General features: G+C 33.3%; 1 protein-coding gene across 1 annotated transcript in view; it reads left to right on the forward strand.

Moving 5' to 3' along the window:
- Nucleotides 1-14031, forward strand: part of LOC106478544 (CD109 antigen-like) — a 98884-nt gene that overhangs the window by 37175 nt on the left and 47678 nt on the right. The window contains exons 3-7 of the mRNA XM_013939093.2: nt 1671-1839; nt 5899-5969; nt 9664-9715; nt 11362-11678; nt 13334-13564. Of these exons, the coding sequence (XP_013794547.1) occupies nt 1671-1839; nt 5899-5969; nt 9664-9715; nt 11362-11678; nt 13334-13564 (840 nt within the window). The remainder of the gene's footprint in view (nt 1-1670; nt 1840-5898; nt 5970-9663; nt 9716-11361; nt 11679-13333; nt 13565-14031) is intronic.

The following is a 14031-nucleotide window of genomic DNA, read 5'->3' on the forward strand; positions in this document are numbered from 1 at the left end:
CCTTCACATCATTGAAGTTGACATTGAAAGGCTACTACTAAATACAGACTAGTTTTAAAGATAAAATTATATATGAATATTTTATTGTTATCATAATGTTAGTCCCCCCCCTCTGGTGACTCAGCAATAAGTTTAACTATTTATAATACTAAAATTTAGAATTCGATCCCTACAGTGAGCACAGCACACATGGCCCATTGTGTAACTTTTCGCTTAACAAAAACAAAAACAGTAAAATGTTGATAGAATCCAAGTGAGTTTATTACTATTCTCTTAGTATGGGGACCGAGCGTGGCCCAATTTTATCATGCTGGACTGTGGATCTGAGGTTGGGAACCGTTGGGGCACTATAAGAGTGATGATCATATCCCACTGATCGGTCTTACAAGGATAGCTTCAGAATTGAAAGAGGGAGGTAGGTGTTCACTAGTTGACGCCACTCTAGTCTATCACGTCAGTCAAGTTACTTTGCAATGGAAATTAGCCCGCATAATAAAGTTTGTAGCATATATTCTCAAGTTCTTTCAAAATAACGCATTGTTTTGCCATGACTATTCGTCACGTTGGCGTTTACCTTTCCTATAAAATATTAAAAACTAAGTGGTGGATTTGAAAAATATTTAAGAGAAAAACAACAACATATACCACGCAGTTTGTTTTGTTTCGAATATCGACGCACTGTAGTGACTCCTGCCAAGTTAGAAGGTGGAGTAACATACAAGACCAAACTTTGGGCCAAATCTGAGGTATTGCCACAGCTTTTCTAAATGTTCTAATACCACAATTCTTATGCTTATGACCATATAAACGGCAGATTCAAAAAAGTGGTAGTATTATTGTTATTCTCCTTGTTGAAGTGGCAAAAAATAAAGCATACAAAGGAGGACTGGCATAAAACAAAATCACACTGGTAAATATTAGCGCCTAAAACATGTAAAGTAATAAAAGTAAGTGATATTGCTTGTCAGAACAAATACAGCCAAATTAAAATAAACGGGTTAGTCACAAAAACATGTAACATAAAAAAGAGCCACCCAAGTTATATAAATGAGCAAACCCTTTAAAGATGTAATGTAAAATTGGGTATTGTAAACAAGAAACATATTGGGGAAACATGTCCTTCTTTTTCATTACAACTTGAACAAGCAGTAACATGAATATAAAAAGGAGGTTAAGTCTCCCTTTTTTCATGTTTCCCCACTTTTATATTATATCTTTACAGAGTTTGCCTTTTCATGTAACTCGACTCTTTTATATCACACGTTTACATGGCTGACCCCATTAGTATGGCTTGGCTGTTTTCGTACATGTAAAATGTTTTGGTCAGATAATTAAATCGAAATTCAAAGAAGTCCTCTCCAAAATTTACTACTTGAATATTTTATTGTTGTGACCCATGTTTTCTTCTCTCTACTTTTTTTTTCTTTTTAAAAAGTAGGGAGATATTTTTCAGGCTGGAGTTCTTAGTTTTGAATAATTATGTTACCTTTTTTGGTGATTGGCTTGGTAGTTTGGGTTAAAATGTCCTAAAAATTATATCTGAAATATTGCAACATAGAAATAACTATAATGAACTGTACACATTTTAGATAAAACGTTTAAATTAGTTTAATTCTTCTATTTGAAGTTATAATAAATTAAAATTTTAAACTAAAACATGCAATTTGCAGGTTCCATTTCGTGCCGAACCAGGAAGGTATACATTACGTGTGGAAGGGAAGGTAAAGGAGGCTTTGGGAGGAACTGGTTTCATCAATGAAACAGAAGTGGAGTATTCTCAACGTTTCTTAACAATACTAATCCAAACGAACAAACTTGTATATAACCTTCGACAACAAAGTAAGCACTTCAAATCTCTCACTAACAGTAACTGTTTTGCTGAACACTTCTTTCAGGAAAAAATAATAGAAAATGTATCCATTCTAGCAAAATAAGCATCTCACATTCTGTATAACGTCTGTGGTCTTACAACCTCTTCTAGAATTGTTTATTCACATTTAACCACATATAATAAGCAAACACTTAAACTCCATTTTTTCATCTCAGTAGATAATTTTTATATATTTCAGATATTTTGAAACATTATAACGAATTATTGCATTATCAACATTTCTTTAACTAAGTTTATCGTGATTTTAATTTTCAGTTGTTATCATTTTCTGAGTAATCCATAATAAAAAACTTCACTTATGTACAAATACGTTGTCGCGATTTTTTTTCTGAATAATAGTTTGATTATTTTGTCACTATACTAAAAACGAAAACAAAACCTTGAAGGTGGACTTCTCAAAGTCTGTGAGTATGGCTTGTAAACGCCAGAAAGAAGTTTCACAATTTCTTAACTCTATCTGATATCCATTGTCTTTAAAGAGCGATTAATGTAATTATAATTAAATTTAGAAATACAATTTTTAGTTGGGAAGTGTTGATCATATACTAAAAGACATTTTTTTTTATTCCTGTAAACTCCTAGTGGAGCATAGGGCGCAACAACACCTCACCAACGGAAGGTGTTGTTGCAGTTACTTGTAACAGGTTGGTTTTTACGGGGTGGAATTGCTAGCCCCGCGCCCAACCCTCCTCCTTTCTCATCCTGGCAAAGACTAGGTTGGCATGTTTGGTGTGACGGGGATTCGAACCCGCGACCCTCAGATTACGAGTCGAGCGCCCTAACCACCTGGCCATGCCGGGCCCATACTAAAAGACATTAGCCATATCAAACTCTGAAATAATTAATATAGCATATTTTATTTCTTTGTTAACTACATTTTGTCACGAGCTGTTATTTACTGGGAAAACTGCTCTGCTCTTGTATTCAGAATTTGTTGTTGTTGTTTTTTGTAATGTAACACTTGTGGCAGCTGTATGCTTACAGTTCTTTGTTGTTGTTGTTTTTTGTAATGTAACACTTGTGGCAGCTGTATACTTACAGTTCTTTGTTGTTGTTTTTTTTGTAATGTAACACTTGTGGCAGCTGTATACTTACAGTTCTTTGTTGTTGTTGTTTTTGTAATGTAACACTTGTGGCAGCTGTATACTTACAGTTCTTTGTTGTTGTTGTTTTTTGTAATGTAACACTTGTGGCAGCTGTATACTTACAAAACAAATCAAAATTACATTTCCCTTGTTTGTTTTTTTCTCTCTTTCCTAACGTGAATATCATATCACGCTTTGCACTTGTGACTAAATTGTGTCAATATATATTTGGAATAATTTGGTTTATTTAAACATTCACGTTTTTATATTTTCTTACATGTATGATAATTCAGATTTAGGCTTAAACTGAAAAGGAATGATAATACTCTTACATCTCCAGATCGACTACCTATACATATGTGTGTGAATGTGTAGCTTTAAAGTGTATTATTTACAGTAGCTAAAGGTTTAACCTTTAGAGCGCTAGCTTAGCATGCAATAGATACAGGCTTTGATACCGGCAGAGTGTAAGAAGTTTGATTATAACATGGGAAAATATTGTTTAAATAACCATAATTAAAGAAATGAAACGTTTCAGTGATTTTTGAGACCACGAGAACAAGCAGGAAAAGTACACAGCGTTCATGACACTACTGTAAAATTATTTTGTGTTTTATTAACACGGGATCTTTCCTCAACCAGAGGCGTGACATGGATGACATGGCAAGGAACGAGAAATTCCAGTAACTGTTTCTTGGAGGTTTTGCACACACCATTGGAAAGTCCGGCGTGTTTTGTATTCAAAAATTCAATCCATATTTTGGTAACGTATTTCAGTCGGGAGATATGAGCAATCAAGAGACACATGACTTCGGAGTGGCCACACTACCTTTCCAGCAATGGTCACACACATACAAATTTTCTATTTCTTTCTTTGATTGTTAAATCAAATTATGCGACCTTTCTTCATTGTCAGTTGTAGATCTTGTTTATAATCTTCTGATCTGGCAGAATGCTATTACTGCTATCACCACTGTCCTTGCCAACAATCTGTTTTTGAGTGCCACCACAGCAACTTTGGCTTATTAAATGGAGTTGCCTCAACAAAGGCTCTTAAAAAGTCTATCGTTGTAACATCTATGGAAGCTGCACAGCTTGTAAGCCGAACATATCAGAACCTTGCACGTACAGGTAGTCGAGAGAATAATGGTTGACTATGACCAGTTCCAGTCATGGTCAGCGGGGTTTGGAGCTGTTTGCTGAAGGTCTTTTGGACTCTGGCCTGAGAAAACAGCTGCAACGATAGGCAAAAAAAAAATAAATAAAGAGGGCTTAAGTAACGAATTTGTCAGTTACTCAACAGGAAATACTCTCATTAACTATGGGACTTCTGATGGTGATATGTCCAGTTATAACTCGGATGGACAATCTTTGTCCGATTTGGACTATACAGTGTAATCGCCAACTCTCACAGTTTGCTACATTCTCTGAAAGTTTCACCAGAATCGAATAAATCCCAAATATTTTATGTCCGATGCCTGTCCCCGAGAGCCGCCTTTGGTTGAGGGAGAAATACTATTGTAAAAAAAACCAATTTACAATACCTGTGTTTTTTAACTATATTGTCTGGATTGCTGACTTCTTAGCTCCAAACAAAATATTTTATATTTAACTGAAAGTTAGTTATTTTGAGAAAAACGACATTCAAAGCGCGTAGTGTCAACATCACACCATTACAACTGTTTGGCACTGGAAAAGACGAAACTAATGGGAGAAGAATCAATGCAAACAAAAGCGAATGAGAGAGTTGTCAAATCGTTGAAAATCCTAACATTTTTTTATGTCAGTTCGCTCGAATACCCCAGTCCTATAAAAAGATATGATACCAAAACGATGGCTTACGAAATAGACTTTTACTTGGTTATACAAACTAAAAAGTTTAGAAGCAAAAAATGCCTAATACAAAATGTGATTAAAACAATGAATGGCCTCCTGCCACCCCCGCCCCCTGTAACTCACCGGCAAGACTGAAGGTTTATAAGCAAAAAATCGGGTTTTGATATACGCGGTGAGAAGAGCACAAAAAATCATTGTGTAGCTTTGCGCTTAACAACAAGGAGACTTTCTGGGCAGCGACTTGAGGAGATGAAAAATGGGTAAGAAATGATAATATTTACACATGACATTCCTGGTTTGAATTTCGTAATGCACTAAGAAACTTGGTAAAGTATATTCAATCAAAAGTTGCTTTCATCCAGTTTTCTTGGTCTCTTACGTTATTAATTTCTTTGCCCCCCCCCAGTGAAACGGCGGTATTTTGAAGGTTTATAATGCTGAAAAACGGGTTTCGCTACCTGTGATTGGCACAGCACAAATAGTTCTTAACTACAAGCCAAAAACAAACATTAAGTTTTGATGAACTCACCTTAATGTGTATGATACGACGTTTATGGTAAGAATTAATTGAAATTTGCCGTTTTTCTATTCTTATTGAATTTCAACCATTTTCTAGTTATAAGTGCTAACAATATTGTATTTTGCTAAGTCCTGTTAAACATTTCTCTGTCTGGTGTTACTGCATGTTACAAATATTTCAAATTTGAAGTCTTAATTCCTACCTTTCAACTCAAGCTATTCATTCTTTGCATTTTACTCAAACTTAAATTCTTTGACATTTGATTTTGTTTCTAACGTTTGTGACCCGAAAATTTTAAATATATATAATGTTTGGGATTATACGACGAGGTAGGGTGAATTATACGCGTTTCCAAAACGTCATTTGATATTAAAACACTAAAAATATTTAAATGACAATGTGTTGTAGTTTTAAACTTTAATTGTTTTGCTGTTTTCAATTTGCAAATCAAATTTATGATTGTTAAACAAAAAAATTAAATTCCATCAATGAAGTTTGAATTCTCGTGCTAAGATATTCACAGAAATGCGTTTCCCTGTTTTTTAATCACGTACCTTACTTTCTAGTATACATCCGAGTCATACTTCTCACGACGCAACTAAAACCCTACACGGATCCTGTGGACATTTACTTGGTGGTAAGTTGTTATTTTCTTAGATAGATCTCTTTATTATTGTTATTGAATGATGAATTCATTCAGCGCTACATTAATAATAGTTGTAATGTGTTTATTCCGCTTATTAAAACAATATTTACAATGGTGATAAATTTCGCAGTAGTTGAAAATTCATTAGCACTTTTAGGAATACGTAATTACGATAACATAGTTTTCTCGGAATATTCTAGCTTATTGTATTTTGGGCATTTATTTATTTTGATTATTCATAAGAAAATAAAAGATCAGTTGATAATCAAAATATTAAACTTTAAGGCGGTGCCATCTGGCGGTAGTGATTATATAGAACTTTTAGTAAAGGGGTATATATATGTTTCATTAAAGCCATTGGATTATCTTTGTGATTTCATTGTTATGATGATTTAAATTTGCAATACAACTGAATTAACCGATTATTGTGGAAGCAGTATAGTTTTAAAGTTGCTATAAATACATGTGCCTTACTTTTGTAGTTAAATGTTGGTTGGTATCTGTCAAATATTTTTAATTGTGAGGGAAAATTATGCCTGTATGTTCTTTCAAGGAATCACGGGGTACGTATTCACTAAAATTCCAGGTGTGTTCCTCTTCGTCTCGCTCATGAACAGTGAAAAATTCTGAAAATAAAATATGAAGAAACTGTCCAAAATGTATACGTACAGCAATGGACATAATTATGGGAGCACACAAGTTTTATACATACAGGAGTCACAGTTAACTCGTAATGGCAACTAGATGACGAATTTATGAATTAATTAAAACATTATCACAGAAAATACAAACGAAAATTGAATAAGTTGTACAATACACTAGAAGTTTGTATATGAACCTTTGTTTTGTTTTCATGCAGTTATATAGTTTGTCATTATGGAATATTGTTCCAAATATCCCCGCAAATCAACCAACATTTTCGTTCATCTTTTGACCTTCTCAGTTTGTTACATATGTCCATAACGCCCCAAGAATATTCAAACCTGTACATTCGTGCATGGTGTGAGTGTTCATTGGCTTTTTACCATCATAATATTGTTTCACCATTTTCCGTATACATGGGATCATTGTTTTATTGGAGGATGCGTCCACGTCCAATCAGTCGTATTTTTGGTTGAATGGCATGGTGGAATGGAAAGCGCATGTATTTCTCAGTTGTTAAGGTGCCATCACTTTTACGAGATCACCAACACCATTGGCTGAAGTGCAGCCCCAAACGTGTACTGATTCCCCATCGTGCTTCACTGTAGACTGTCATACATTCACTATGATATTGCTCCGCTCCCCACCAGTGATCAAACTGTCATCGATTTTTGTCAAACAAATCTAAACTTGGATTAATCTGTGAAGAATACATGTTTCCGGCTCTACTCACATTTTACGTTCGCCACCCTTTCAACATTTTGGTTTGGGTACTTCGGAGAAGTTTTTCTTGGTCTATTATACGTCTATTTGTACTATTTGAGTATCTAACTATTTTCGAGGTAACATTAACACCTGTATTTACAGCAAGGTTGTTGTAAAGATATGTACTTGATTGTTGTTTATCTTATGAAGAACATGTCCAGAAACAATTAACACAAGTTTTGGAGAGTTTCAGTTTTTTTTACCTCGACCACTTATATTTATAACAGTGAGTTTCACTTACCCTCTTCAGAGTCTTGCACACAGATTCTACTTTTAAAAAAAACGGAGTCTTTCCGCTATTTTTCGCATGAAGTACCCTTGATTAAACAAAATGTTTATTTCTACACGTTTCTCTTGCGGTATTTCAGTCCCGGAGACGTGACTGGAATACACTATTACTTATTTATACTGATGTGTCATTTTCTGATTGATTGGATGACAACTAATCATAGTCTAAACTATAAACACCTAACTGAATTCTGGTGCAATTAATTTTCACATGAAAAGGAAATGGTATTTATATAGTATTTGCCGCTTATTTATTTTTTCCTCAACATGCATAACCATTATTTCCAATACTGTATATAAATACCAAACAACAAAGCTAAGCATAACAAGGAGATGCAAACAACCATAAAGAACTCAAAAAGGTATGAAAAATAATACATAAAATGATAATCAATTATATATCAATCAATATTGTGAAACTCCTAATTGGAAAACGTTGTGAATTGCTATAAAACGAAGTAGCTGTGTGAAATGTTGAATAAAATACTGCCCAAACATGGTGCCTCCCGAATGACGAGGGGAGCCAGTAACACAAAATACAATGACAAATAAAATACTGCCCAAACATGGTGCCTCCCGAATGACGAGGGGAGCCAGTAACACAAAATACAATGACAAATAAAATACTGCCCAAACATGGTGCCTCCCGAATGACGAGGGGAGCCAGTAACACAAAATACAATGACAAATAAAATACTGACCAAACATGGTGCCTCCCGAATGACGAGGGGAGCCAGTAACACAAAATACAATGACAAATTCGAGTTCAACGACCCTGAAAACCAAATCCTAGATCCACGTCATGACCTGGTGATTTCCTGGACTCGTTTTATCCCCCTTCCCTCTGGACTGAGAGTACACCGTGAGTCCGCCTGCTAAATTTGCTTCAAAACTGTGGGAGGAGTTTGCGGACAAACAAACAAATAAACTTACACACAACTTGATTAATATACATTGTAATTCAACAATAGCAGTTATATTATTTTTACTGCAGAAGGATGGGACAAGGAAAGTGTAAATTCATTTTTAAGACTTGTTTATTTATATTAATTTTATTTTCCGAAGTAAATAATACCCAGAAAAGTAAGACACGACTAAAATATTTGACCATTTTGTCGAATCATATGTTTGACCATTCTAGCAGACTAGACTAAGACAGTGATGAAGTTAAATCCCCGCCTAAGAATAGACTAATATTCCAACTTCATTAAAATTAAAAATATATACTAAATTAACAAATCTAAGGTGGGATCTAAAACTATAACTTCGCTATGAATATCCCATTCAAGAATTCCTCGATCCTACTAGCTTATCCTGAGAAGATATAAGAGGGCATAATATTAGTATTACAACTTTGAGGATACTCTCTCGTCGTGCAACGTTTTAAAAAGTAGTGAAAACGACCTTATTCAAATAAATACTGTGTACCGTATTTTTCGAAATATACGACGCACCCTTATTTTGAAGACAAAGTTTTTTGGGGAAAAAAAGCTACAGTCGCATTTGAAAGATTTTTATTGAACAAAAATTCAATTTGATACTTTAAATATTAGTATATATTGTTCTAAACACAAAAGAGCTCAAAACATCGAGATAAGAAAATACCGTAAATCAAAAAAAGGTTTACTGTTATTTAGGTTGGCTCAAAATCTTCATTGCTTTCACTGTAATTTATTTGTTTATTATTTAGGGAGAATTATAAATAGTTATGTTTTTAAACGAAAGAAAACTACTATTGTTATAAATAACACATTCAATTGAAGTAAACTGTGCATGCCTATTTAAATATATTTACACATGAGCTTGTGTATATCGTATATATACATGTATATTATTCATACCTTCGGTGTATAGGACGCAAGCAGATTTTGACATCAAATTTTGGGATAAAAAAGTGCGTCTTATACACCGAAAAATACGGTATATATTTTTTCAATAGTTAAAGTGAGTTTTATTCGTTATTTCACTCACCGACGGTCTTTTCTTTCAGGATTCACAGGGAATTGTGATGAAACGATGGGTATCCATTTATCCTTACAGTGGTAAGAAATTTTTTTTTTTTTTCTGAACGAAATAAACGCAATATAATAATAAAATATTTTGATATTCACATATGTCTTCTATTGTAAACGTTTCATTTGATCATTTGTATTCAAAAATAAGATTCTGAATAATTCTTTCCAGACACGTTAGATGTCTTAAGATTTGTTTTTGTTTTGTTTGTTTTTAATTATGCACAAAGCTACACAAGAGCTATCTGTGCTCTGCCCACCACGGGTATCGAAACCCGGTTTCTAGCCTGTCTTAAGAATATGTTTAAGAAAATACGAGCAATTTAGAATGAAAAGTTAAGTCAGTTTGAGAAGAAAAAAATGACAAAATCTCAAAAACCCAATTGACCCTAATGCTTCTTTTTCTGATAGAAATATAATCAGTTAGACATAAAAAAATAAGTAAATAAATGCGAATTTCGTGGTCACCCTCGCAGACTTCACTTCTTTATTACTTTTATCTGCTGTTATCCAGTTTTTTTTGGAGGCATTGCAGAAAATGTATTATATTGTTTACCCCCTCTATTGGTAATTCCGTAACAATATTTCTTATCTTTAATCAACTAGATTGTGTATAACGCATTATATGACAACTTGTTTATTAACAAATAAAAGTAAAATAAGAACTGCACAATACGTGGATATTGACCATGCAAATTGTTTGATAAACTTGGCCTTTGAAGTTTTATTGATTTTGAAAAAAAAACAAAAAACATCATTAATAAAGTATTATTTAAATAGACTTAATGAGGAGAAAGATTCAAAAATCAAACTAAGGTTAAAAACCATAGTTGTTTGTCCTGGAACGATTTGTTTGTTTGTTTGTAATTAAGCACAAAGCTACACAATGGGCTATCTGTGCTCTGCCCACCACAGGTATCTAAACCCGGATTCTAGCGTTGTAAGTCTGCAGACATACGCTGTGCCACTGGGAGGCTCTTGGAACGATGCAGTAAAATATTTAATAAGTCGTTCTTGTATATTTGTGTCATTAATTTTATTTAACTGACATATAACTTGGATAGAATGAACTCCCTATATAAAGAAAAGTTTATGGTAGTTGTTACCTATATTTCAGTAGTTAGTATTAACTTCTGATCAGAACAAGCTACCTACTCAGAACGAAACTAAAAATCAACCTGATAATGAGTATAGCTAATTAAATACACCTTTCTTGCGTTCTCACTTATAAAGATTAGAATACATTGTTTCGTCAGTTGGATACCCTCACTGTTAACGATATTTTCGGTCATATATTCTGTTTACACTTAAATATTTTTTTTGTCAATTACTACAATTGTGAGAGAGGGAGCCACAAGAGTAAGTCAGATTATATTTATGTTTCATTTTACAACACCATTGTATTTTTGTTATAATAATAAATACTTCATAAAGTATTAGTGAACAAAGGAAAACAAAAGGTGTTCTGACTATTTGTATACGTAAATAAACAATACTTTCTCTATTATATACAACACTATAATCTGACGAAGTGTGACCATCTATCTATCTATATATATATATATATATATATATATATATATATATATACATGGTCTTATTGTGAGGTAATATGCACAAACTACTTATCAATAGATTTCTTTCATGATAAACCTACTTTCGTTTGTTTTATTTAGGATTTGTGAGTGTTCATTTCCACCTTCCTGGCGACTATTCAAAAGGATGGTGGAAGGTGCGAGTTGTTGCACTCGAACAGGTAGAAGAAAAGAAAATCAAGATGGAGAGATATTTCAGTCACAAGATGGATGTCGTTGTTTATATACCTGCTTATGTTCTGACCTCGGAAGAATACTTAGAAGGACTTGTGGCATCCAATCACACAAGCTTAGCGCCAGTTATTGGAAATGCTACTATTAGAGCAGTTATCAAAGCCCCTGATCATTATAAACTTCCTCCGATATGGGATCCATACTTACTAAAAACGGTTGCTCTTGTAAGTAGAGAAACATCTAATAATATTAGTTTAGAGAGGCTTAGTATACTCAATAATTATATAATATTCTTTCAGTTTGTGGTTTTATTTTATTTGAGAATAAGGAAACTTTATACATTTCTTTTCTGATCAGTGCTTGTTTGTTATTAGCTGCACATCTGGCTATCAGCGTCGTGTTTACCACGAGGATCGAAACCAAAATTTTAGCATTATAAGCTGAAACTTAACACTGAACTATCGTGGGACTTCTGTTCACAAAATACTTTCATTCGTGAACAGAATTGATAAAGGCAACAAAAATATGCCTTTAAATCCTACATTAGACATATTACTGTCATAAAGTAGTATAATATTAAAAGTAAGGTATTTTTTTCAACATTGTTATGTTTCTCTAGGGTAAACAATGACATTTAATTGCTGCTATATACGATTTTCTCACACTCACATAAACATATATATACCTAAGTTATTAAATTAATCATTATTTGTACAAACATGTTTTCCTTAAATTTATCAACGTTCAAACATAACACATGCAGATAGTGTATTTATATACACTGATATTTAACATGTAGCGAGAAGTTTCTGCAATACAAGAGGCCCTGGAAACATTACGCAGGTATTAAGTCGTACACAGACAGCAAGGGAAGAACAAATAAAAAATTCACTAAACTGGCTGACTTTTAACTTTCCATTTTGACCTCCCTGACTGAAGAGGTGAATAGAAGAATTTCCAAATGCGTCTGTAAAAGACAAAGACAGCAATGATTTTATCATACTGCACTTTCAAGTCAAACAAACTTTCTCATACCTAATTGTACAAGTATCTGTGTCACCCCTTGAGATAGGATTGACCTTTCCCAATTAGCGAACACAGACACAGGGCCACTTGATACAAGTTTGTATGAGCTAGCTATTGCTGTATATTTTTTATCTAAGTAAAACATTAGCATATGTTTACGACCTTTTGATATCTGGTTAACAAGGACGTCATAATTACAAGCATAACTCCTGCTCGAAAATCAAAAAAAAAATTTATATATATTGATATAGGTATATTCTAAACTAGTCATGGAAAGGTAAAATCATCAGCTATTTAAAATTCGAAATGGGTATGCATCTATATGCACTTAGGCCAATTTTTAATATTTAAAATAACGTTCTTGAAATCAGAGTGATGTGTGTGTGTGTGTGTGTGTGTGTTGTTGTTGTTGTTTTACCTTCTTTGGTTGGACTTCCCAGTTTGTTCCCAAAATTCATGTTTCGCTCACCTCATTTGATTTATTGATGTATCTTATTGTACTATTCAGAAGCTTGATTCCACTAGGACTACTGTAATCAGAAGTATACTGTACATACTAATAACTTTATTCTACTAACGATAATTATATATCAACAAAAGAAACAGTTTTTTCATTACTTTTGAAGGTTATGAAACTAAGATGACTCGAAAATAGTATTGCACCTTACCTTTTTTGCCTTTTTTTTATCTGAGTAGACAACTTCTTTGTTATTCTATATGCAACACTATTAAACAATTCCCTTTTATTCATATCAGTTTTAGTATTTTTTGTATTAAAATGTAAATTTTTGTTTTACATCTTGAGAGCCAGTATTGTAAGAAGACGGATAAATTTAAAACTTATTGTTTACAGTATAAAGGAAGCTACAATTTCCAGTTTGCACTTGATGATCTACGTCAGTTAGTAGCTCCACATCCCTTGGAAGGCTGTGAGGTGGAAGTGCAAGTTGAAGTTGGTGACCGTTTTCTGGACATTGTGTTACCTGCTTATTCCAGAACTAGAATTATCAAGGCCGAGTTATATTTAAGGTTCTTAGGTGTTAGTCCACAGATATTTAAACCAGGAATGTCTTTTAAAACACATGTAAGTTACAAAAAGCTGTGTTGATAGGTTTTCATTGTTCATCATTATATATCTATATTGTACTTATGATGTTTCAAAACTTGAAAATGTTATACCGTAATTTCTTGTCTAATTTCTAAGCTGTTGACTTGAAATTTCTCCACGTGTGTAAGTAAGTAATACACATATGATTGTTTTCCTGTTGACTTGAAATTTTTCCACATGCGTAAGTAAGTAATACACATATGATTGTTTTCCTGTTGACTTGAAAATTTCCCCACATGCGTAAGTAAGTAATACACATATGATTGTTTTCCTGTTGATTTGAAATTTTTCCACATGCGTAAGTAAGTAATACACATATTATTGTTTTCCTGTTGACTTGAAATTTTTCCACATGCGTAAGTAAGTAATACACATATGATTGTTTTCCTGTTGACTTGAAATATTTCCACATGCGTAAGTAAGTAATACACATATGATTGTTT

The sequence above is a fragment of the Limulus polyphemus genome, unplaced genomic scaffold (assembly GCF_000517525.1).
Source record: "Limulus polyphemus unplaced genomic scaffold, Limulus_polyphemus-2.1.2 Scaffold223, whole genome shotgun sequence".
In the NCBI taxonomy this organism is placed as follows: domain Eukaryota; kingdom Metazoa; phylum Arthropoda; class Merostomata; order Xiphosura; family Limulidae; genus Limulus; species Limulus polyphemus.